General features: G+C 35.0%; 1 protein-coding gene across 7 annotated transcripts in view; it reads left to right on the forward strand.

The window, feature by feature from the left end:
* LOC113512486 (reticulon-1-A) overlaps positions 1-26880 on the forward strand; it is a 46554-nt gene that overhangs the window by 15291 nt on the left and 4383 nt on the right. For 2 of the 7 annotated variants that reach the window (XM_052898691.1, XM_052898694.1), the window contains exons 2-3: positions 1592-1627; positions 21436-21643. In XM_052898691.1, coding sequence (XP_052754651.1) covers positions 1592-1627; positions 21436-21643 — 244 coding nt within the window. Of the gene's footprint in view, positions 1-1344; positions 1505-1591; positions 1628-20324; positions 20518-21435; positions 21644-26880 lie in introns of those variants that run through there. The other 5 variants (XM_026896385.3, XM_052898696.1, XM_052898693.1 and 2 more) reach the window with 4 other exon arrangements.

Consider the following 26880-nt stretch of genomic DNA (forward strand, 5'->3'; position numbering starts at 1 on the left):
AACTTTTAAATGTTTGTAGGCACATTTTTTGAAAGTCCCATATTGTATTGTACGGGAAAAATTTTAATTTAAATTACTAATTACGCATTATTCCAAAAATTCCTTATGAAAGACGATACACAATGTAACTATCTAAACAGATCTAACGGATCTAAAGTCTCTCTTAAACAATAGGTAATACAACAAAAGATATATATTAGGAACAAAGGATGTGAAAGATGCAGTAAAAAAACTAATCAATCAACTATCTTGACATCGTTATAACACAAACGGAACATTGTGACTACATTGAGCATTTTTTTTATGTATTGAAGAGGTTATATTTGGCTAGTTGAAACCGGTTTCGACCAGTTATTTTTTTACTCAAAGTACTGTACAAATCTACAAACATGGGTAATTTAATAGTGCTGCACAATGCAAACATTTTTATTCATGACTTATATGTGTATTTGTTTGGTCTGGGCATTTTAATTTTATTAATGTTTTTGTAAAAAAAGTGTTTAAATACGTCTATTACTTGTCTAGTCTACTATGGATAGATGTTCTGTTTTGTTTAGTCATAAGAGAAGTATATAATCGAGTTCTATTTATACTTTTGAGTTAGGATTATATATTATGTATGTTCAGGGCGATTTATTTATTTACTTCGTTCTTTTTTTTATTCCAAATTCAAAATATATATGACTATGTATTATCTTTATTTGATCTTCAAATTCCTTTCGTTTTTTCTTTGTTTCTTATTTTCGTTGTGATTTTTGCATAATTGGACCAACTGCTTACATAGCGTTTCACTTTCGACTGCATTTATTAACGCACCATGTGCCCACCCAAGCGCGCTGTGCAATACTGCAATGTATTGTTTATACAGGAGTATCTCCCTTAGTCTGATTGAACTCAACCTCCGATATTGAGGCATAGGCATATCTATTCTGCGATACAATGACCTGCGACCCGATCATTTATCCTGGCTAATAAAACTGTAGATTGATGTTGAATGCCTACACATACGTTCTTTTAAATATGCCATTGTTCTTGCATTTTGCTACTATCTATTAAATGTAAAATTGATTATCACCATTCTTATTATAATAATTGCAAAACTAACTATCTTAACACCAATATACAACCTTGTAACTAACTGTATCGTTGTATGATTGTCAAACTAACAGCGTATGATCTAGTTGGTTGCAATGCTATAACTATCTTGTAATATAGGCCTGGTATTGGTATCGGTAATGGGTGCAGCTTACATAGCTTATCAGACACGAGGGTGACGGAAGGTGGCTGTCTTCACGTAGTCTCAGTAGCAACAGTAGGTACCGGGCGCGCATGCGTGGGGATCGGGGGCGCGAGGGAAGGCGCGGGGCTGCGCCGTCAGTATCGACGCGAGAGTCGGGCGCGGCGCGCGCTCCGTCCGCCGCCTTTAACCACCGCACGTTCCACGTTACGTAAAGTGTCACTATGGCGGTCTCCGGGCCCTCCCTCTGCAGCGTCCTCAACCCGCGTAAGTGCCGCCTCGCGACGGCTTCGCTTCGCCTGCTTATTTCTCCCTGTCGCGACTAACCCGCTAACGCGCAGCCTTCTATTACAGATGCCTGGTTCGACCCGCAGAGGCTGCATCCAGAAGGTGAGTGGTCATCGCGCGTGGAGGGCAGAAATACGCTTAGGTCGGCGAGCCGCCAACCGGGCTGCCCGGGCGAGCGCGCGCCGCCCGCCGCCGGCCCTGCGGCCCTGCACTGTGACCCAGTGACCGCTGCATTGTAGAAAAGCGAAGTGTTTGTGTGAGCTCAGTGTTGACATCACTAGAGATGATCTTTGGCCGTTCCGAAATGCCGCAAGCCATAATGGTGGTGGCGGCGTGGTCGCGGTGCTCGGTGGAAGCACGCGACCCCCTTGCGACTTAAAACACGCTTCCACTCAATCATTTATTAATTGAATCTTTAAATCAGAACAATAATAGCTCCAAACGCCAAGTCAAGGTCTGTCATGCATGAGCGTCCCAATTGTAACACTAACACTCGCATGTGTCAATCATTACTCGCCACGGTGATTTAACAACTAACAACGATTCGGACCCGTGTACCTGATACTAGAACACAGTTATAAATACTAATACCGACAGGACAAAATATAATAAGATCACTTTTCTTTTTTGTCGATTGTTTTCCTTTGCATTTGGCAAAATATCAATTTGGGTTAGGTGTGTCGGAATGCGTATACCGCATTGCGAAACCGATTTGTTACAATAGGGCATATCCTTGTAAATCTCAAATTAATCCACGGAGACGTGTTACCCGCTTTTGGTCATTATTTGCACGTATTCATTAATTCGTTATGTTGAATCGTGAGGCTCGGTACACGCATGCGCACTGCTGCTGCTCAACTCGCAGCCATCACCTCTGCCAAGTTGAAATTAGACCGATTTTATCTGACATTGAGGTATCTGTCTCTTTTAATTTATTGTCGTCAATGTCGCAATTGTGTTATTCATAATTAAACTCAGGTGTAGATAGATATTAAATATTTATATCTTTGTGTAGGATACTACATATAGGGTTTAGTTTCTTAATTGTGCGATGCAGTCAGCATGACTCACCGCAATTTCCTAACACCTCAGTGATCCTAATTTAATTAGGGAAGTGTAGTCATGAAGTGGCTCGACTTGTGAACAAGCTATTACGATAGTTTTGCTCATTGTTTTTAGGTTCTAATTGTAGTGGAAGGTTGTTGCGCCTTGATTCCTTTTTCTAGTGGCATAGAGAAACTTAATCGGATCCTCGAGGTCGTTTAGATCTTGTAGGTATGTAAAAGTTATACTCATTGATACTATGACGTCAACTGTTGTCTTTTTTACTTGTTTTTGTTCATTCTCGTCCCTAAATGTGACAGTACCTACAGTGTGACACGCAATTCTTTACCTTTAAACATTTTCTTGTATCATCGTCTATTGTTATATGTGAACTTTGACATGCCTACACATAACGAAGTAAGAGTAACTAGAGATATGTTATTTAAATCATTTGTACAATAAATAGATGTTTACGCGATGACTTCCCTCGGTCCCCGCTTGTACTCGGTGAACACTTTACAGACGACCTGATAATGTCTATCATTTGTGATAATGTCACAATATATCTGTACTCTCTGTACCGTAGCAATGCCTAAAGTCTATCTAATACGTTTACAATAAGACTTAAAATTGAAATGCATTCAGACGTCCTTATCGATAGTTGTATCTTCCCGTGCAATTTTTACTATTCTACAAAAAACGTTACATAGATTATAATTTACTTTTACATCATTCGTGGTGCATAGTATTGTTTTTATCGTCCGTCGCCTATGACCTCAGTGGAACTTACTAGAAATTATGTTTATCTCAAGCAATTATGTCTTGATTGGTTGACTGAATGCAAGCATCCATTATCACCTATCTCACAATGAATAAATATTAATTGTGATTGATTGTGAAATTTGGTCACTTCTTTAGTTTTGTTGAAGACGTACTAAATACCTAAAATTAAGAGATTATGCGAAACTTCTTCCATCATCTATTCCTTCAATTTTTGTTTAATAGGTATTAACATGCTAAAAATATGTTCTTGCATTACTCTTAAATCCCCTTATTCATAAAAATTAAATCCTCCTATAAAACTATTTTAAATATTAGAGTATTTTGTCATTTTCTTGTTCTTCAATTTGAGAATCTAGTTTAAAAAGAATAAGTACTTTTTTTGCTCAAACAGCTTTATGGAACATTTGACGTTTTATGAATAAGGTGATAAGTCTACCATATACTCACGTCGCTAGCTCTTGGCGTATTCTCTTTATTCTTGTAATGTAATCCTTATCTTAATACAAATAATAGGTATTAAGCTACATAAATAAAATCACAAATGTGACTAGCTTAATAATCTTCCAATAGTGTAAAAATCAATTCACATCTTCATATTTCGATCCTAAAGGATACCAATATATATTTAAATATGTGGGAACCCTTTTTATCTTCAGTAATATAAACAACAAAATAGTGTGATAAATATATTTGTAAAATAATTTCTCATTTTAGCAAAAAAAAAATTACACTTAAATAGACATATTTTATAAGAGACTATGACAGATTAATTAAAAAAAAAAACAAGACATTTTCTAAAAACATGGATGTGAACACAGTTAAAACTTCAATATTAAATGATCCTTCTTGTCCTTATGAAAGTATCATTCCATTATCATTTATTTAGTTATCGGTTATTTGTTGGTTTGAAACCAAATTAATTGTAATTCATATTGTTATTGAGTCTGAGATAGTGTCAAGAGACCGAACCACTTTTATGACAGGCTGCGTTATCTTTGACACGAGAATTTCAACGTTCGAATTTATTTTGAACGAAATTGTGTAACTTATAAATACTAAATCTCGAAAGATAAAATCGTTTATACGCAATCAAAGCGGAAAATTGAAATCATTCATATATGACATAGATACGTATACCTGATATCTGGTACCCAGTAGTTGAAGGAAGAAGGCAGGTACTAAGTTAGATCTAAACCATGGTAATTAGATCTCTGAAAAAGATGTCATCAATCTCTAGAACTATCTTGCAGACATCTATAATTCTTGTCAGATCAGAAACTAAAAGAGAATTCTTCAGTCTCTAGAACTGTTTTGCAAACATCTAGAAATCTTACCACATCAAATACTGTCTAAAAAAAAAGTTGTCAGCTTCCAGAACTATATAACAGACCTCTATTAATCTCATCAGATTAAATACTGTCTAAAAGAAAAGTCATCAGTCTTCATAACCATCTTACAGACATCTTTTGAAATCAGATGCAGTAAGAATAGAAGCTTTGGCATTCGGTTCTATCTAATTAGATATACAACTCTACCATGTAATAACCGTCTAGAAATCACTTTTAAACTTTGCTCTATTGTCCATTGATATTTATATAGAACTATCATATTGTAGTATGTTTTATTTGTTACTAATTAACAATCAATTTTCTTATCATTGTATGCATTTGTAGTGTCCTGTTCTCATTTATATCATTTAAAGGTAAATAACAAATGTTATTATAATATATCATTATCGTTATTTGGTCCGTATATTTCCATTCTGTGTCCGTACATAATGGAGGAATCTATTTTGGATATGATTCATTGTTGCCAACTGTCTGGGATGGAAAGTGATGTCTCGCTTTTTAGGACAAATTCCTGTTTGTGCCTCTCACTACATTTTCGTTTCTCTACTTTTTGTTTGTCTACAAATGTTAGTTAATTTTTTTAGCATATCGTTATTATTATATCAAACGTTAATTGCCCACTGCTGAACATAGGGCTTCCCCATAAGAGGGGGTTTTGCCAGTAGTTGTCACGCTTGATAGGTAGTTTGGCATCTGCAGTTAGTCTTTGGTTTTAAGAGGGACGCTGTTACCTCCTACGACACCCATGTGAAAGAAAAGGGTGGCCTATTCTATGCTGGGACCACAGACTTATATCATATCAACCGTTAATTGACGACTGGTGAATATAAGCCTCCCCTATGAGGGAGTTTTTGCCAGAAGTTGTCACGCTTGGCAGGTGGGTTGGCAACCGCAGTTAGTCTTTGGTGATGTTTTAAGAAGAACGCTCCTGACCTCCCTTCACCATAAGCTCTCTCTCTCTCTCATAAAATACTGAACGGGTTTTCATTTATCAACAAAGTGGTTCCTGAGGAAGGTATAGATAGGTATATAATTCGTTGAGGTTTTATGTGAATTGGTTGAAATATAACGATAATTGTTGAAGATGTCGGAAAAAAACCACGCCATCTAGAAGTTTTCATAGAAAACACTGCTTAATCCGTTTAAGATATAACAAAACAATATCCATACATTGTTTTGTTAAATTATCCTGAGATTGAGAATTGAGAAATAATAATTAGAATTCTTTCTCTTTTAAAACCCTACAAAAAAGTCCACGATAGCATATGTCTATTTTTAGGAATAGCTTACTATACCCATCTAATTCATACACGATGCAACAAGTTAATGCAATATATGTAAGCATATATCATATGCTCTGCTACCAGTTCGAAGCCGTGACGGGTCGTTAAAGATGAGTATTAAGAAGAAATTTAATTTCAGACGACCAACTGTTATTACTATAAGTATGTAGGCAGATATATAAATAGAATGGTACTTTTCCAACTTTTATATTATAAATGTGAAAGCTTGTAGCAATGTCTGGATCTTTGTCGGTTAGTCAAACAAAAACGGCTGTACGGTTTTCATTTAATCTTTTGTAGACGAATGGACTATATCCCGGACTAACACATAGGCCACTTTATCTAAATTCACACGGACAAATCTGCAGGATAAAGTTGATAATTAATGATAAAATTTATCTGCTTTCATATTGAAATGAATCTTAACCTTAACTCGTTTCCTAATAACGGGAATTAGTAAATTACATTGGGTAATATAGACGGCCGTGTAGGCCCCGGCATAGAATATTTCCGTTGGGTTTCGTAAGAGGCGTCTAAGGGAACTTAATGGAAGATGGATGGGCAGCAGCGTCCCTCTTGAAATATCACCAAAAGCCAAACTGAGGTTGCCAACCTGTTTGTCAAGGGTGACATATATTGGCAAAATCCCCCTTATGGGGGAGGCCATGATCAGCAGTGAACAATTAGCTGATATATACAATAGAGACGGCAGTTTACGTGGACATGACAAAAAATGAGGGTTCACAATTCGTAAGCAGGGTCCCACAAACATTCCAATCATATTACAATTTAATATAATAAAAATTAAGAGTGTAATAATTACATATTTGAATAAATACAACACAAAAAATATATTATTTTTCTTTTTATTTATACAACTCCGAATGTGGAGTTTTCTAAATGAAATAAGTGAGAATTGATTGGTTCCTTGTGCTGTGAGTAGATGTCAAAAAATGTAAGTTGGATGTAATCACTTTTTTGATTGGCCAATTTAAATTTTTTGATATCCACTTACAGCACAACCAATTAATTAACCAATCAATTCTGCATTTTTTTAAATATTATATTTATATTTTATTATTAATTCGTGGTTGGAACTCGGCCGCATCGCAAATTTTCATAATTAGATCTAATCTTCACATTTTTTGTCAAATTTCGGGAATATGGTAGGAATGTAGCTACAGAGGATCCACCGAAACGAGCTTTTGAAAGTGGTTTATAAAAATAAAAGTCTGAGAACTTCTGATTTAAGTAAACTATGATAACTTAGCTGAATTATCTTGACGTTTCGACCAGGTTACACCGGCTTCAGTCACGAGTAAACAAGCAGTTGTAGTAGGAAATTACCAAAGTTTATCCACAAGATTGCGTTAATTTTCATCTCTTATAAAACCTAAAACGTATAGCGCGAAAGTCATAAAATCATCATAAAATAACGTACATCTTAGAATATATAAATAGAGCATCGAGCCTCAAAAACAGGTCAACTTTTTATCAGCTAATTGTCAAATTAGCTGACTCGTTTTTTTTATAGTATTCTATATATTTACGCATAAAATGTATCTTGTATTATTTAATAAATAAAATAAATGTTTATGCTTTAAAAAGCTACAGAATTTATAAGATTAAATAAATATAGAAGTTATAAAGGAATCACTCATAACTATTTATTACGCAAAATTGTATGAAAAAGTTGACCCGTTTTTCTCGAAGCATTTCTATGGATACACTCTATCTGTATAATCTAAGATAAACATGTATAGAATAAAGATTTTAGAATGTTGACACATTTGATCGTAGAAAAGAAAGCTGAGAACAGAAGTCATTGTAATATAACTAGGTTGACCCTTTTTGAGTGAAGAGTGACCTAGTTTACGAGTACAAATCTTATTTGCGTATTACACTGCGCTACGCATATTTAAATTTTACGAATAGTCTATCTTACAAAGTTTTTATTTCATATCATAAAATATATCTATGTTTAGATAAAGATAAAAAGTACTCTTTTAGCGATATTTTATTGTCACATTGTATTTTCCTATTAATATTACAAATGTGAAATTTTGTAAAGATATACAGATATTTGTTACTCAATCAACTGAATCAATCCACTGAATGGAATTAAATGAAAATGATCAATTAGATCCTCTGTACCAAGTCTAGATTAAAATATGCAAAAACGTTTCGGAAAGGCAATACAAGGTAATACTTAAATCCGATCGCTTATGCGATTTTACAGAATCCAAGGGAAGAAAAATTCCACAGAATTTTTCGTGGAAATGTTACGCTAATAGTATATTCAGTAATTCAGTCACAATTTTGATGTCTTCTTTAAATCGGTACGGGCTACTGTCGCGTGGATCCCATAGTAATTTTGTGACTAATTGAAGTCGTTTTGTTTGAAAATTGTAATTCGTAGAAATTAACTCAATTCCTAACGTGAACTTTCCTAGAAATAGAATATTGATCCTTTTTCTATGTTCCTGAGGAAATACAATCTAGAACTCTTTAATTAGGTGATGGATATGCATTTTTTCGGTAATCGCACATCATCCTAGGCATAATCAGGTGAACTGATATCAAGCGTAAACCTTTCTTGTAATAAAAAAGAAAATCCTGGCCCATTGCTTTCTTTTTCTGACGGGACACGGAATCCCTAGACAGTTCAGTCCATAGATACTGGTAGTAGTCCATGCCTTAATAAATAAATCTGGGATATCTCAGAGCAACGTGGTCCACATTAGCGACGCTTGTCGCCGCGTAAACCGCATCACACGCGGAAACGGCATGCGTTATTTTTACCACTGTGCTGTGACGACGCGCGCCGGCGACGCTACTCCAAACCCCCCAACCTGCCTCGCGCTCCCCGGCACCATTGTATTTCTATTTCAACTAAATATTTTACGTTCCACGCGTCTAATTATCTCGTGAGTCATGAATGCCGGCTGTATCGATTGCTACCGTATCCCCGACCCTACTTGTATGATTTCCTTCAAATGCTTCCAATGGGTTTTTTAAGTTTACTTAGAGCTGGTTAAAGGGATTATAAAAATATAGACATTATTGGATTTGAACATACCATTTTTCGGAATCTTTTAAATACTCTGTGCCGAATTGAATACACATATTAGAAACGCCATTATTAGGCCCATTTAACGTCTATTCGATGTGATCTGCCTGCCGAATACTGTTTTGCAATAGGTCTGTGAATTCAATAGGATTTTAACTATTGAATTGTTATAAATTTCAAATGCTTTTGGCTTTTGAAGATATTTCCAAAAGTATGACGATCTTTATTAGTCTACACGTAGCCAATTCTGAAGTATTTTATTAAAATTCTGTATGCAATCTACTAAGGTTTGCACCCGTTTTGCCCCATATCAATTTACTAATTTACAAAACGTCGCGAAGCAAAATCTACCTGTAGAGACATCGGATTCCGCATTTTTTTAATGCAATTTAGAATTGCAGACAAGCTGACAGCCCACCTGATAAATAGTGGTAACCGTCGCCTATAGACATGAACAGTACTATGGGCATAACAGAGTATAACTGTATCGCTCATAATACCCTTCATGCGTGGCCATTCCTGACTAAGGTGTTATTCCTCTGTATTTTGTAGTTTCATTGCTATATCCCACTCTTCAAAACGGCACACAGCCATGCAAATACAACTGCTTGCCGGCAGAAATACGAATAGGACAGAGTTACCCAAGCAGATGACTTTAATACAAAATCACTTTCTGGTAATAAAACTCGACGAAGCATCTTATTATTCAACGGTGTGCTCGTCATTAATGCAAAATAAAAATTTCTTGCTGTTACAAATAAACAGTAGAATAGCACAAGTGACTTCAACCTAATCTCAATGTCAGGATTTGCGTGTCGACGTCCCATCCACACCATTAATCGCTAAATATACCTACATAATATAAAGCAGTATAATACGAATCGAGGGCGAGAGAGGCTTCAGTGTCGTGACACATCGTCGTGTTCCACTGCGACACACGACACCCGACCACTCCTTGAAACCTCGACACTCGACGGATCTCCTCGCGTGCTACGCTAACACCACTTGCAAGATTGATTTTAAAATCCATAGGACTTTCATGTCGAGATCTATACTTAATGGGTTAAACCAGGGTTCGTTTTGAAACCGAATAGCTGATCTAGCTTTAGCGTCCCTTTGGCAAGTTTGATATCTTTTCATTTTTAAATAACTTCCAATGTTACTGGCCGCATATATGATATTCTCTCTTTGTTGTTTTTTTCTATCTGCTAGTTGTTACTGTTGTCTTCAGTATATATCTTTTATATACCTACTAGCTATTACCTGCGACTTCGTTCACGTGATCGGGATATGTTTACTGACTAAAATGTAATCTATATTCTTTTCCATCCCATAGAGTACGTGAATACTAAATTTCATAGCAATTGGTTATGTCATAAAATCGCTATAAGGTGTTTTTTTTTAATGGGTGATGATAGAATAGTAACCCCATCTGCGCTATCGGTATACGCTGGCGGGGCACCAGTGAATGATTATAGGTGAGAATGAAAAAACAAGTCAGTTAGCCCATCGTGTTGAATACACTTGGATTTCAGCACGATGGTTTCCACGGGGGACCACGTAGAGGCCGACCTGTTTGGGTATATTGCTAGCAATAGGGTCCTTAGTCTCCATTATTAACAATCCCTCCCCCCACTGCTATAAGGTGTTGCCTTAACATACTACAAACAAACTCACTTTCACATTTATAACATTAATAAGGATTTTACTGAATCTTATTTTTTTTTATCTGTACAATACTTACGAGTATATCTGTATAATATTTACTTAATCATGTTGTATTTTTTTCATTAGTGAATTTTTAGCCTTATGCAAATCTTTCATAATTAGCGTCTGACTCTTTAGAATCTTTACTACCTATAATATTTTAAAGCTACACCACTGACGTTTCGTAATGTCATGCATTGTACATACATTATTGCAGTGTCATAAAATACTTTGTTCGATACAAAGCACACTAACTGAGATGGTGGCACAAATTGTCAGTTTTTTCAATGCTGTAAATTGTACTGTCATTGAATATTAGGTGGGTACTTAAAGATATAAATAAAAAGTAGGTATTCATATTTTTAAACGATGATAATGGAATGGTAACCCCGCCTGCGGTAACAGTATACGCTGGTGGGGCACCAGTGATACATGACTGGTGAAGATAAAGACAAATCAGTTGATCTCTTGTGGAGAATTGAACAAGAATTAATCACGATGGCTTTCAGAGGAAACCGCGTGGAAGTCGACCTGATAGGTTATATTGCTAGCAATAAGGTTATTAGAACTAATTACAATCCCTTTCCCCCATCTTACTAATATTATAAATGTTAAAGTGAATTTTGTTATACACGTACTATATACTATATGGTATGAAGAAGGATATAGATTACTTTTGGGCAAGAAATCGCGGAAAAATGCTATAATATGTCCTTCATGAATATACAAGTAATGGTATGTACACGTTATCTCATTATGGCGTCAGGCATGACGTAATCAACCAGCGAAGTCACATTATCATTTGTAAAACCTTTGTCATTAAGTATTACATGGCATTTGTTCTGCACATACCTATGCTTAACTTGCGATGTTTATGCCCCGACAAGGCCTTCTCCACAGATAAAACAATTTTAAAAATAACAAGTGACGTTCGACTGTGGCGCCAAAATAATTCTGTAAATAACCCTAGCGGATAATATTTGTAACATTTGACAGTTTACTTTTTCTTGTGGCATTCACCCCGTTGTTAGGGTATAATATAATGATTTGCATTACCTGGCAGCGTCTACAGTTTTTATCAACTGCTTCACTTGAATTATATGTTATTCTTAGATCATATAAATAGTGTCTCCATACAAATGTTTCGCCAAAAACAAGTCAACTTTTTTATCTACGTGATTAGGGTTACCACAATGTAATAATGTACACTGTATGTTAGAAAATTATGTGGTCAGAATAAATTGAAATATAAAAACGGTGGAAAATTAATACGAATATGTTTAAAAGAACAAGTTAAAAATATATAATGATTCGTAATTATGCTTATCTTTACTGATTATATCTAAGTATGGACTAAAATAATGTTTTCTTTTTGAAATCACTAAAAATAGCGGTCGTTGTAATTAATACACGTAGGTATAACATATGTTAATTTGTAAACATTATATACGTATGTATATTTATATTACATCGGAAAATATAAAAAATCAAATTTAAAAAATCGAGAATCTTAGAAATTTTTAATCACAACATTTAATACTGAAAAATGGTGCGTTTTATTTTAATTAAAAAAAATATGTGTCAAAATTTATTCCGCCAAATGTCAATTTTGTTGACTAAAAGTTGACCATTTTAAAGTGTAATTTAAGGTATTAAACTAGACAAGCATAATGTATCTAAGTACCATAATTCGTCCACATCCATTTAGCCGTTTAAGCGTTATTGAATAACTTTCTAATGTTATGTAGGGTTTTCATAAACCATTGAACGGTATGAAACACTCATGAATCATAATAAATAACGTACACGTTACACATTAAAAAAAAAAATTAAAAAATAAACAAGTTTTGAAATCATTTACTATGTACTGAGATTGTAAACTTTTCATACACATTTATCGTCAGAATGTGAAATTTCCTAGAATTAAATTCTCATTGTATATTACTTTAGCTTCACTAAATTAAAATTCACAAATAAAATTTTTAAATTCACTAATAAAACACTTTTTTAAATAATAGATGAAAATAGATAATATCTTTATTTAAACAGCCTTGTTTACAAGCTGTTAAATCGTCACTTTTTTATGGCTCTATCGCTGGGTTCGGAATGTTGTTATCTGCTGAGGTGAAGTCGCAGTAAAGTCAACAGTTACTCTTTTCAAATCAATTTATGTACAAAATAATTTTTTATTATGTTACTGTTGAGAACAACGACTATTATAGATTTATTTATATATAATTATTATTCATTCGTTCAAAAATATTGTTTAATTTTAAAAACTGTCATAATTCAGACATTGTCAGACTTTGGTATAACCTAAACTAGTTTAAGGGAAGGATTCAAGTTAAGAAGTTTAAAGTTAGAAGGACGGGGGGAAGGGATTGTTAGTATTGGAGACTAAGGGCCTTGCTGCTAGCGATATACCCAACCAGGTCGACCTACCTGGGATCCTCCCTGAAAACCATTCTGAATTCCAAGTCTATTCATCACGATGGGCTAACGAACCTGTCTTTTATTCTAATCTATCATTCCTTACTGGTGCCTCGCCAGCATATACCGCTAGCGCAGGCGGGGTTAACATTCCATTATCGTCCATTAAAAAAAAAAACTAATAGTACTGTATTGTTAGTTAATTAACTAACAGTTGATATAAATCACACTTATTTTTATTAACTACTAGCGGCCCGTCCCGGCTTCGCACGGGTAGACATTTTTATAACATTTTAAAAAGTGCTTATAGTGACATAATGATAATAGTTGGACATATAGTATCGTGAAGTTTTTTGTAGTTATTAATATTTTCTTCAATATTGTAGAACATACTTTTGTTTTATCACCAATAGTTTCCGTAGCGTACGCGACGAAAGATATAGCATTTTTTTACACCTTGAGTTACGTTACTACAGTTTTAGTATGGATCCCTAATCTTTTCTAGCAATAAATATAGCCTATGTTACTCAGGACGAATGCAGCTTTCTAATGGTAAAAGAATTTTTGAAATCGGCAAAGTAGTGTTTGAGTTTATTCATTACAAACATTACACATGCACACAAAAATACAAACCTTTCCTCTTTGTAATATTAGTGTAGATTGTTTACATAATTGTTACTCCTCCCGATCGTCCTTGAATCGATCGCATGCGCCTTTGTTTACGGGCCCACATTTTACACATGGACCCTTTCTGTGGTCCTTTAATGCTATTTTTAATGTTTATTAATGTGTGTCGATGCACTTGAGTAAACACGTTATTGTAACAGATTCCTGGTATTTAGCTGGTGGAAGTTCTTCTAATAATTATATCATACTAGCGATCCGGTGCAGCTTTGCATGTGTCGTTTGCTTGGGCACCTCTGTCTCATCCGTATTTCAACCGTAAAGCACTTGTGTTTGCATGGCTGTGTTTCGGTTTGAAGCGTGGGATATGGCAGTGAATTTACAGGGTAAAGAGGAATAACACCCGAGTCCTTAGGAATGGCAACGCATGGGGGTATCATGGGTATATATATATATATATATATATATATATATTCTATCTTACTCAATGATAATGTAACTTTCTATGAGTGTAAGAATTTTTAAAATTTGTTGAGTAGTATTAAATTTATTTATTACAACAAACCGTTTGCCATCAGCAGGAAATCCGTTTTTAAACCCTACAACCGAATAGGTGTAAATACTATCAATTGCAAAAAGAATCGAAATCGATCATATAATAGCACTATAATCGCGTAACATAGTTGCAAAGAAATTCAGACGAACTGAAAACCTACTGAATCATAAAAAAAATTACTTAAAAAATCATAAAAAAAAATAACGCTTAAGAAAACAATTCTAATAGAGCGCCATTAGAAAAAAAGAAAAATTAAATATCTGTTAAAGAATTTTGTAAAGGATGTTTTATCTAAATCATTATCATCCTCATCACCGTTTAGCCATTATCCAGTCCACTACTGGACATAGACCTTGCCCATAGACTACCACAAGGAAATGTCTACGTCCATTTATCTAAATACGAGTAACAATATATATATATATATATATATATATATATATATATATATATATATATATATATATATATATATATATATATATATATATATATATATATATATATATATATATATATATATATATATATATACTTTTCTTGCATACTAAGTTTTAGTTCAGAAATTGTCATAGCATATTAATCACCCATAAAAATTGTGATAATCACAATAATATATGACGTGCTTAAATACCTGTGATAATAGCTTTTAAATCTAAAACCTAGCGGTGTGCCTTAATCCGCCACGAAATATGATTAGATAGTTAAGACTTAAAACACGCTACACAGAATGAGTTCATTATCACACATTAGTCAAAATTTAAAAAAGTCTAAAACTATAAAATTATTATAGTAAGACTAACTTTTACCCGCGACTTCGTCCGCGTGACCGGCATATGTTGACTAACCGAGAAAATTGTGTTCCTCAGAAAAATCAACTTAAGTGGTAGCGACACTAGTATTTTGATTTATTAACTAAAGAAAAAAAAATATATGGAACCAATCTGTAAGTATTTCTTTTCTATTAAGAATTTTCCAAATCGGTTTACAATTGACGGAGTTATGAGGTAACAAACATAAAAAAAACATACATCTGAATTGAGAACCTTCTTCTTTATGGTGTCAGTTGAAAATGGCAACCCGTAGGTACCATGGGCGTCACAGTATTATGTATAATACTTTAGTATTACAAGTTTTCTTTCTTTTATATTAATATAATCAAAATGTCGCACTTCAGACAGATAAAAGACAACGATAATTTTAACTACAAAAATATATTTTCATCCCTGTATTTACTTACTTTATACGCGTATGGTTCAATTTTACATTATTTACATTTATATAAATTTACATTATTATATATATTTCGGTACTCGTTGTCTATTTTTATATTTTATAAAAAAAAAATTAACTATACTTTTTTTGTAATGATTGTTTATAGTATCGAGTAGTCGAGTATCTCGACTACATCCTAAAAGTTGACTGATAGAGAATGCCTACAGCATTAAGTTCGCTTTTTGTACCACATTTTATTGGTCAGTAAAGTTTAAATTAATAAATAAGTAGGTACTTATAATCTACAATTGCAATTAATTGCATCAGCACTCGAGTAGAGGGCGCGGTAGTATCGGCCGTGGGAATGTATGTTATCACATGGCTTGTTTACTTGCTCTGTCATCTGCTATAAATATGCAGATAATGGTATATATATATATATATATATATATATATATATATATATATATATATATATATATATATATATATATATATATATATATATATATATATATGTATATATATATATATACTATTTTTTATGAAATAGACACAGTTTCACTAGATGTCATCAAACAATATCCCCGTACTCTAAGAGTTCACTGTTACTTTATAACAACTACTAAACTAATTTTTTTTTTATATATTTTTTTTGATGTGTGAAAATGGTATGGTAATCCCGCCAGCGCTGACGGGATACGCTGGCGGAGCACCAGTGGAGGGTGATAGATGAGAATGAAAACAGGCCAGTTAGCCCATCATGATGAATTCAACAGGAATTAACCATAATAGTTTCCAGGGAGAACGGCAAGGTCGACCTGGTTGGGTATATTGCTAGCAATGGGATTCTCAGGTTCCGTTACTAACAATTCCTTTCCCCCCACAAACATATATTACTCGTGTGATTCCGGCATAGAATAGGCCACCCCTTACTTTCCCGTGGGTGTCGTAAGCAACGATTAAAGGATCTTAATGAAAAAGGGATGGACAGAAGCGTCCCACTTAAACAGGCAGGCATACAAGCAAAATTAAAAAATACTCTTAAATCATGTATATAGAACATATAAGCTATTAAGTTACTTGTGTATACAAATTGTACAACCTTTATTTACATAGATTAAATGTGAATTAGATGGCGTATTCGCAGCCAACAATCTACACACTAGTGTCAATTACAGGTTACGGATCAAGTGTTCACTGTAACCACACGCAGGACCGCATCAGTGTTTAACCATTTCCCATACAGAGTAGGTACATAGTTCAAACAACAGGCAGTGTATGTAGGAGTATGTATGACAACTGCAATCACATATGCCTACTGCATGGTTTTTTTCTAATGGACTGGTAACCCCTGTGCTTTCGGTATACACTGACGGGACACTGAGTGAGGAATGACAGGTGAGGATAAAGCAGGTCAATTAGCTCACCGCGACGAATCTAACAATAAATCAAAGCAGCTTCAATCGTTACTAAATACCTATGTACGGTTAGATATATTGGAGACACAATCATTAGATTTTAAATATTTGAATTTAGAATTCAAAATCGTGTGTCTACATATAATTTGTACTCTATAAACTTAAAATGTCGCAAAAGCAAGATAAAGAAATATCTACGTCAGAAAGAAAGAAATCACACGCTCGTTTGCCCCCTAGGGCATCAATCATTTGTGGCAAGTGATTACCGCCGCCCATAGGTACAATTTTTATGCAAGAGCAATGTGCCCTTCTCCCATCGAGGTAGACACGACAATATGAATGGGAGATGGGACAACGCCAAATGCTCCAATTTAAACACGTGCTTGCTTTCGCACATAATCAAAGATTCAAATGAATAAATTATAATAAATACTAATACAAATGCTGAAAGACGCGTGCTCCCAGTTAGTTTGCGACATGTTACTAAAATTACTTTCATCCGAGAGTGGTCGATAAATCTACGGTGGCATTGACCGTTGCCGAAGCATTCCCGTCCCCCCTTGCAGCGGTTGCCAAGTTGACACCGCTTCCATTAGCGCCTTCGTATTTATTTTGGCAACAATGCGCTAGACCGCTAGATCGAGCGTGTCGATCGATTATAGCTTGCTTGCATTGAGGCATGGGTATTATCGATACCGCCCCAATATCTATATATTGGGTTTCTCTGGACATTGCTAACGGATAAACAGGACATCACCCATTTTAATATTGCCCTATCTATTTATTAATATTCATCCAATCCATTAAGTTCTTTATTTTATTTCGTAATTGTATATTGTCAAGTAACAGATATATTAAATAAAATATTTAATATATCTGTTACTTGACTAACATATAGCTATTATAACTACAATATACAGATATTGCTATATATTATATTACCCACTCTTTGATTATGTCGTTCATAGTAGTTCAATATGTTGCTTTGTAGAATGCGTTCCTATAGTCTTTTTTTATGAAATGAAAATGGAATGGTATTCCTGCTTGCGATATCGGTTTATGCTGGCGAAGTACCAATTAGGGATAGCAAGGGAGATGAAGACAGGTCAGTCACCCTTTCGTGATGAATTCACCAGAAATTAACCTGGATTCCAAAGGAGACCTTGTGAAAGTCGACTTGATAGAGTATTTTGCTAGCAATAGGATCTCTAGTACCCATTGCTAACAATGGCATCCTCGTTAGATCAACATGTTTCTCACGTGGGCCACATTCGATTCGCGTCCGAATCGATAAATGAATGAATTTAGAAAGTATTCGGCAAATTAAAATTACGTTAGGCATGTTTATAAAAAATCTGGGTTACTTTCATTGTGATAAAATTATTATTGCTCTATAAATTCACATATTTTATTTTAAAACAAAATGCACCGATGCACGAGATGTTTTATAGACATATTAGATTTAAAATATGAGAATGGAATTGTGTTTACGAGTAGAGTTTGCTTCTTAATAATTATTTTTTAAACTCGAAGGAATACTGTGTCTTATTTCATCACAAAATTAAAATAAGGCCAATATGGTACAATTATTATACCAACACACACACACAAACACACTCACACGAGTAGGTGAACTCACCCTATCGATTGATAACAATAATCATTAAAATAAATGAATAAAATCTTTCAGAACTTTACTTTTCAACCAACTTCAAAAAGAAGGTTTTCAATTCTGTTTTTTTTTCATATCAAAGATGGCTGACCAGCATACAGCTAATCTAATGGTAAACGGTCACTGATATTTGTTACCTTACAACTCCGTTAGTTATAAACCGATTTGAAAAATTGTTTTATTTTTGTTTGAATGAGTATACTTACAGAATGATCCCATAGAAATTATATCAAATGCGGCCCAGTAATTTATTTTTCAAAGAACTGGTTTTGCCACAATTGAAGTCGGTTTTTTTTTCTGGAACACAATCTTAAATTATGAAACTATAAAAAGGCTTAAGCCTAATACTTTCATATTATACGAGTACATCTCTACATTCACCTAAATTGTTATAATTAACAACAAAACAGGCTCCACGACTACCAGTCAGCCCGTCATTGTATCATCATTCATGGTATGGTGTTCTGGTACAGTCATGGATGGTATACATGTGGGTGTTGCTTCGCATGTGTGTGACGCATTGGTGACAACGCTCTAAGTTTTTCCTCGGATATGTATCGATTTTTGCAGTGACTTGTCGTTACGAATTTTCTCTCGATTAATTAATCTTTAAAATTCGATAAATAATACAATTGTCTGCATACGTATTATGTCTCTTCTGTAAAGTGAAACTCGAATTTTACTAGAGGATCCATAAGTGATTTTGCATATCGTATTCTGTAAACGAATAAATTTGAATTTAACTAATTAACTTTAATCGATATTTCGATTTAATGTTAGTAAATGTGCGACCAATTTTTGAAACTCATTTTTGTTTTCAAAAGTCATTCAGTTTCAATAATCATTGCCAAAAATGAAAATTAGATGAAGTGAATACTTAAGTAAAATGAAAATGAAGTAATTTTTGCAGAATTGCAGTGCTTTTTTTATCATTATTTGAATATATTATCTCAGATAATAATTTCTCAGTGTCACATACTACGGTTGAATGGTTAAACTATTTATATAGATATATCAACTATTGTCTGACTTAAACCGATGTTATTGACCCCAGTAATAGCCACGATCGATTTAGCCGCATGACTCAACTCGCAGCCGCTTGCAATTGAAGGAATCGATCACAATTACCGATTGCCTATCTACTCGATCACTTATGAGTTTATTTTCTGATCGCTTAAGAGTATATTTCCCGTTCATTTATGCGTTTATTTATGAAAGGTAATGCTTTAGTTCAATCGTAACAGACTGGGAGATATAGAGCTTAACCTTATCGAAACTGAGAATAAATTTATGTTAGAGCAATTTATGGTTGCCATGTATAGCTCTGTTGTCTTGTATCTATGAAGCTTATCATCTATGAAAAACTCTTATAATTAAACTGTTGTTATAATGACACCTTATTCATTAAAATCCATCAGATTGTTTATACTAGAGATATCTGTTATCTCTCGGCAGCGGTGTGACTTGATACAATACAATCTGAATCAAATTGATATCATCTTGAATAGACGACGAACCAATCTTAATTTTTCAGAATCGATTCCGATTCGATTTCTTCAAAAATCGCCACATCGTTTTCAACTTTGCCGATAACCATCGAGTAGATATCGAATAAAATGTCGCGTATCGATTGCCGCGTTGTCCGCTGCGTTCAAAACCCATGGTGTCAGCAGCGGGTCAGATGACGTGTGTAGAAAGGTGGGCCCTCGTGGCGGTGCGGGCCCGTCATGTGCGCGGGGCCTGCCGTCCGCGGCTCGTTCACTCCGCCGTCATGGCGCGTCCCAAGCAGTCGCCGCGACACGCCGCTCAATATGAGCAACTCCCGCCCCGTGGTCCAGGTACACTACAATCAATCCAAACGAACAAGTAGGGATCGGATTCCTACAGCATTCCCAAACGTTCCTCACAGTGCGCGCGTAGTGTGTACAAAGTAACACTCTATCGACCAGACCCGTGAAGACGTGGACGGAAGAAGTCAGACATTTCGCTGCTAACGTGGACACAATTCAACATATTGCTCGTTATAGCAGAAAAAGTTCTTTATATCTAACTAGGGTTATGTGAGAAATTCGCATTTTAATTTGTTTTTTGTGTGAATTCGGTGTGAGAACTGTCTCTTCGTACGGTTTTTATTTTTTCGCATTACATTTCTTTTTTCGTGTAGGACGTTGTCATCTAGAACGGGTAACTGTGTATTTTACTTTCCAATGTATTTTTTATTATGGTACCTATATTCACACACAAAACACATTGTGTAGACTCTCTAAAATGTATACAGTGACAATAAACCTCAAATAAGAGCGAAGTAAAAGTAAAAACAATAAATTTTCCGTTTTTCAAGCAGGTTTTATTAGGATTACACATACAGTGGTCACGTAGAAAGATGTAGCGGTATTAACTTATCAGCAATCTACAAAATTATAATGCATGAAAGACGATGATGATGTCCTTATCATTTACTATTTGTTAGAAAAGGTACGCAGTTTTTTTTTAATTGATGAACTAGAAGTAGCAACCCCGCCTACGCTATCGGTACACGCTGGTAGAGCACTGGTGAATAATGAAACGATAGAGACGAATTCTGGTCAGTTAGTCCATCGTGGCTTATTCACCAGGAATTAACCACGGTAATTTCCAAGAGGAACCAAGTCCAACCTTGCTATCAATGAGAACTAACCTCCTTATTGCTAACAATCTCCCATGGTACGTTATGATTACAAGAGAATTAATATGACCTGTGTGTTTGCGTGTTGCAGTGGAATCTCTGATCTACTGGCGGTCGCCGGCGCGGTCGGGCGCCGCGCTTGGAGCCGGGCTTGCGCTGCTGATTGCGTTAGCGTGCTGCTCTGTGGTGTCGGTGCTTGCGTACGCATCGCTGCTCGCACTGTCCGCAGCCGTCGCCTTCCGCATATACAAGAACGTGCTACAAGCAGTACAGAAGACCAACGAGGGACATCCCTTCAAGTGAGTCGGCATTATCATTTCAACATTCATTGTTTGCTATGAAACCTTATACTCCTTTATGGATGGCTAGCTGTTTTCCGCAGCTTTACCTGGGTCAATTTATAAAGTATTCTATGTGTTGAGTAAGGATTTAACCTACTCGTGTACCAAAATTCATTCAAATCCGTCCACCCAGAAGGAGACTGTAGTAACTCATCTGCTTGGATATCTCTGTTCCATTCATGTTTCTGCCACGAAGCAATCGTGTTTGCATAGCTATATTTCGGTTTGAAGGATGGGATATGACAATGAAATTATAGTGTACAGAGACATGAAACCTTTAGTCCTCAGGAATGGCTACGCATGATGGGTATCATGGATGACACAATATACTCTGTTATGTCTATGGTACTGCTCGTATTTATAGGTGACAGTTGCCACTTTCAATCAGGTGGACCGTTAGCTTGTTTACCATTCTAAGTTGTATAAAAAAGTCGTTTAAGCATGATTGAGTAATAAATATTCGAACTTTACAAGCTTTCACATTTATTATATTAGAGGATAATAGAATGGTACCCCGCCTGCGCTGTCGGTTTACACTGGCAAGGTACACTTGGTGATAGGTGTCTTTATAGGTGATAATGAAATCACTATTTCATTATCCCCCACCCGCGCTATCGGTATACGCTGATAGGGCTGGTGCCCTATCAGCATATGGCTAACGCTGGCGCCCTAGCAATATGCTCTATTAGTTCGATCTCCACGTGGTTCAACCTGGAAACCATCGTAAACAATTCTTGTTGAATTCGTCACGGTGGGCTAACTGACCTGCTTCATTCTCACCTATCATCCTTCACTAGTGCCCCGCCGATGTATACCGTTAGCGCGGGTGGGGTTACCATTCCATTATCATCCATAAAAAAAAAATCGAAAATCAATACAAATAATAAAAAATATTTTAGCTGATCGGTTATTTTATATAATTTTATATATGATTCTTTATATTGATATAACTTTTCTATTTATGAATCGATTGAAATATAACAATCACTAAATGTTAAGTGGAGCAACCCGCAGCGTTAGTGACAACCGCATTCAAATCGGTTGAGCCGTTTCTGGAGATTAGCGTGCACAATCGTATAGACAACCAAACAAAAATTCAAAAAAATATCGTTTTGGGTTCTATTGCATCCATAAAGATCCCCCCCCCCCCCATCTTATTCAAGTGGAATAAACCAGATAAATATATTTTTTTATGATATCTTTTAGAACTTGAAACCGGTTTTGTTTTAGCGAATCTCTTCAAAGTTTGATTCGTTTAATTTGTAAATTTTATTTAATTTTAATGAAGAAATTTTGCTAATTCATTATTTATGTATGTGAACTTTCGTGTATATACTAGCTCAACCCGAGATTTCTTCTGCATGACCGGGATTAGGAAGTAGCTTTTCTGAATGCCTAATACTATGTGTATGATAAAAAACAAAATGTATCATACAAACTACCTAATAAATAACAAGAATTATGTAGCATACATTTTGCAAATCAATTTTTTTATGCATCTTAGAATTGCAAACAAGCTGACGACCCACCTGATGGAAAGTGGTAACCGTCGCATATAGACATGAGCAGTACTGTGGACATAACAGAGTATACTGTTTCGCCCATGATACCCCCTATGCGTTGCCATTCCTGAGGACTCGAGTGTTATTCCTCTGTATCCTGTAAATTCACTGCCATATCCCACCCTTCAAACCGAAACACAGCCATGCAAACAACTGCTTCACGGTAGAAACACGAATGTGACAGAGGTGCCCAAGCAAACTACTTTTGTATAAAGTCTTACTCTGGTAGAATTTAAATTAGTATTTTTACTGAAATAAATACTTATACTATTTAAGAGGAACGATTGCACGAGTATAAAATGGAATTTTAAGTGTAAAATGTGGACATTTCTCACCATCTGTGTTTAAACAGACGTTGTGCGAGTGTGAACTAAAGCCATCCGTTTATTTCTAATGAGAATCAAGTTCATTAATACAATGAAACATTTATAAGACACGTGGAGTTATACAGCGTATCCACTTTTTGTAATACCTCACAGTATAACGTTTGCTTTACTTCTACTTTTTTTATACCACAAATGTGGTAAATTACTGCTCGTCTGATGCTAAACATTTATTGTAGACTATAACACCAGGGGGTTTACCATGAAATGTAATTCTGAAATTACGAACCTAATTTCGTGCTTATATTTGTACTAAAATATGCCAAGTAAAAAATAAAACGTTTTAATTCGTCATAAATCCTACCATAAGAGTCCAAAAGAATGATTCCTGAATGCATTGCCATTTCTGAAAAATGGCAACGCATGGGGGGGGTATCATGAGCGAAACAGTATACTCTATTATGTCCATGGTACTGCTCATCTCTATAGGCGACGGTTACCACTTTCCATCAGGTGGGCCGTCAGCTTGTTTGCCATTCTAAGTTGTATAAAAAAAAATTTTAGAAAAAAATTTTTAGAATTAAACCATTTTTATTATGTGATTTTAATATCTAATTTGTGTTCCGATCGCCTACGAAATTTCGGAAAAAATTTAATGGTAGGCTTTCTGGAATGTTCGCGAAACCTTATTACATCCTTCTTGGAAACCACATACGATAGGCTCTAGGGAAATCCTCGGCAGGCAGCTCATTACATAGCCTGAGTGTTCGCAGCAGGGAACTCCTCTGAAATCGCACTGCACGCAACCATTTAGTTTCTACCGTAAGAATGGGTTAATAATAACGGAAAAAGAAGGCTATCTATGGCAGAATACTATGGAACTTCTGAGACATAGTCCATTTTGCTTGTTTAAGAGACAAATATAATTATTAGTATTATTTCCTATCTATGGCGGGCATTGTGAAATTGACAAAAAATATATTTTAAAAATTACCTTGAAACGTAGCTTGATAAAGTTTGCATCGTCATTCTTTAATTATTTTAGAGTTGCAATAATGATGGCTTTGTAGAATCATCATCATCATGCGACCTGGATTGATTGAAACTATTGACATCAGCAATTTATAGACGCGATATTTACTAATTAATATTAAAATTTGAACAATAAGAACTAAGTAGTCGATAAAAGATTAGTACTTTTGCGTCTTTAATTACATTTGACCTCATTAATACAGAAAATTAGCGGATCCAAGCAGTTTTATTTGTTGACCAGTTACTTTTCAATATTTTGAAAAATAACTTTTTGTATTATGTTATACCAGCTTTATCCAGGCTTTTTGGCCATGTCAATTAGTAGAATAAAAAGTATACTACATGGTAATCTTGAAATTACGACATAGTCTCCACCATTGTACTTATTCTTTTTTTTTTTAAGAACTTTGTGCTCTATAATTTAACACTTTACTGTATAATAAAATGTTAATAAACAAACATATCGGTGTACTAACTTTCATTCTTTGTTCAGTCATTTAAGCGTATTTTAGAAAGAAACATTCAAATATATGTATGCACTTCTACATATATAATATTAATAGGATGTATAAAGTACTAGATTTTAACCGCGACTTTGTTCGCTTGACCGGGATAAAAAGTAGCCTATATTCTTTTCCATTCTATATAGTACATGAATGTTAAATTTCATAGTGATTGGCTAAGCTGTTAAGGAGCTATAAGGCAATAAACAAACTCACTTTCACATTTATAATATTAGAAAGGACTTATGTATGTGCAGAATTTTATATGTCTAATTTGATTTAACGAGATTTCGGTCGTATTAATCAGTTCCACGAGGTCAGTTTCTCCTTTTACATATGTAGACATAAGTAGACTGAGATGACTCAATTAAAAGAAATCTTCTCAAAATTGAAACTGATTACGTCAAACGCCGCGTCGTTAAAGTCAGCGGGTCTACCATGAAATGAAAATCCGAAATTTTTGACTCAATTTCGTGTTTTTGTTTATACCAAAATCGGACCAATAAATGGAGTTTAAAATTTCGTTCGTCATACATCCTATCATAGAAGTCCAAAGGAACAATATTTTAACATTTTTAATATTTCCAAACGGTATGTATTATGAAATTTTATTTCATTTGACTCCGAAATTTCGAAAAACATTTCATGGTAGGCCCTCTGGACCGGCCTTTGAGCAAACCGAATAGACGTGAAATGGACTTACCATGAACGTTAAATAGGTGTCCCCTAAATAAATCGACGCCATTAAATTTTACGTCTATTCGACGTGGTCTAAATTAGATAGTGACAAAATTCAGCCTTTTTTTAAATAGAGAAGTTCAAAGACCCTTATCACGCGATTTTTAAAAATCGAATATTAATATTGTGTGTATACTGGATAATAATAATAATAATAATAAATTCTTTATTGCGCACAGTAGAGATGTATACAAGGAGTATTTATACAGAATGCGCATATACAAAAGGCGGCCTTATCGCTAAAAGCAATCTCTTACAGACAACCTGGATGACCAATACAATGCTAAGTTTCTCATATGGGCACAACGGTCCAACGGGGAGGCTTAGCGCGAAAAAGAGAGTCCAATGTACATACTAGACGACCAATCAATTAGATGTTTTGATTGCGGAATTATTGGCGCAATTAAAACGGCAATTGCTCATTAGTCGATAATAATATAGATAATTTTAGATAAACCAATTACACTTATCAGATAAGGGACTTAAACGTTTCCAACGAGACATTATTATGAGTGTATTTGCTTATTGATACTCACTCAGCTATTTTACTTGATACTGAAAAGTGTTACTATGGTATCTACATTATTAAAAAAAAAAGTTATATCAATTATAATCTTAATAGTTCTATTGGGGGGGGGGGGGGTTATTAGTAATCTAACATAACATATCTCAGTTTTATAATGGTATGAAAATGGAATGATTAATGACGAATGCACCAAGAAATTAACCACGATAGTGGTTTCCAGGAAAACCGTGTAGAGGTCGACGTGCTATCAATGGAACCGCTAGTCCCCACTAAGTATACAATATCCTCCCCCGTATATCTCAAGTTTTTTTTTGATGGGTGAAAATGTAGGGTATGGTAACCTCGCCTGCGCTAACGGGATACGCTGGGGGAGCACCAGTGAAGGGTGATCGATGAGAATGAAAACAGGCCAGTTAGCCATGATGAAATTCATCAGGAATTAACCATGAGTTAGTTTCCAGGGAGAACCGCGAGGAGGTCGACCTGGTTGGGTATATTGTTAGCAATAGAA

The sequence above is a fragment of the Galleria mellonella genome, unplaced genomic scaffold (assembly GCF_026898425.1).
Source record: "Galleria mellonella isolate WM207_F2 unplaced genomic scaffold, CSIRO_AGI_GalMel_v1 utg537, whole genome shotgun sequence".
NCBI classification, from domain to species: domain Eukaryota; kingdom Metazoa; phylum Arthropoda; class Insecta; order Lepidoptera; family Pyralidae; genus Galleria; species Galleria mellonella.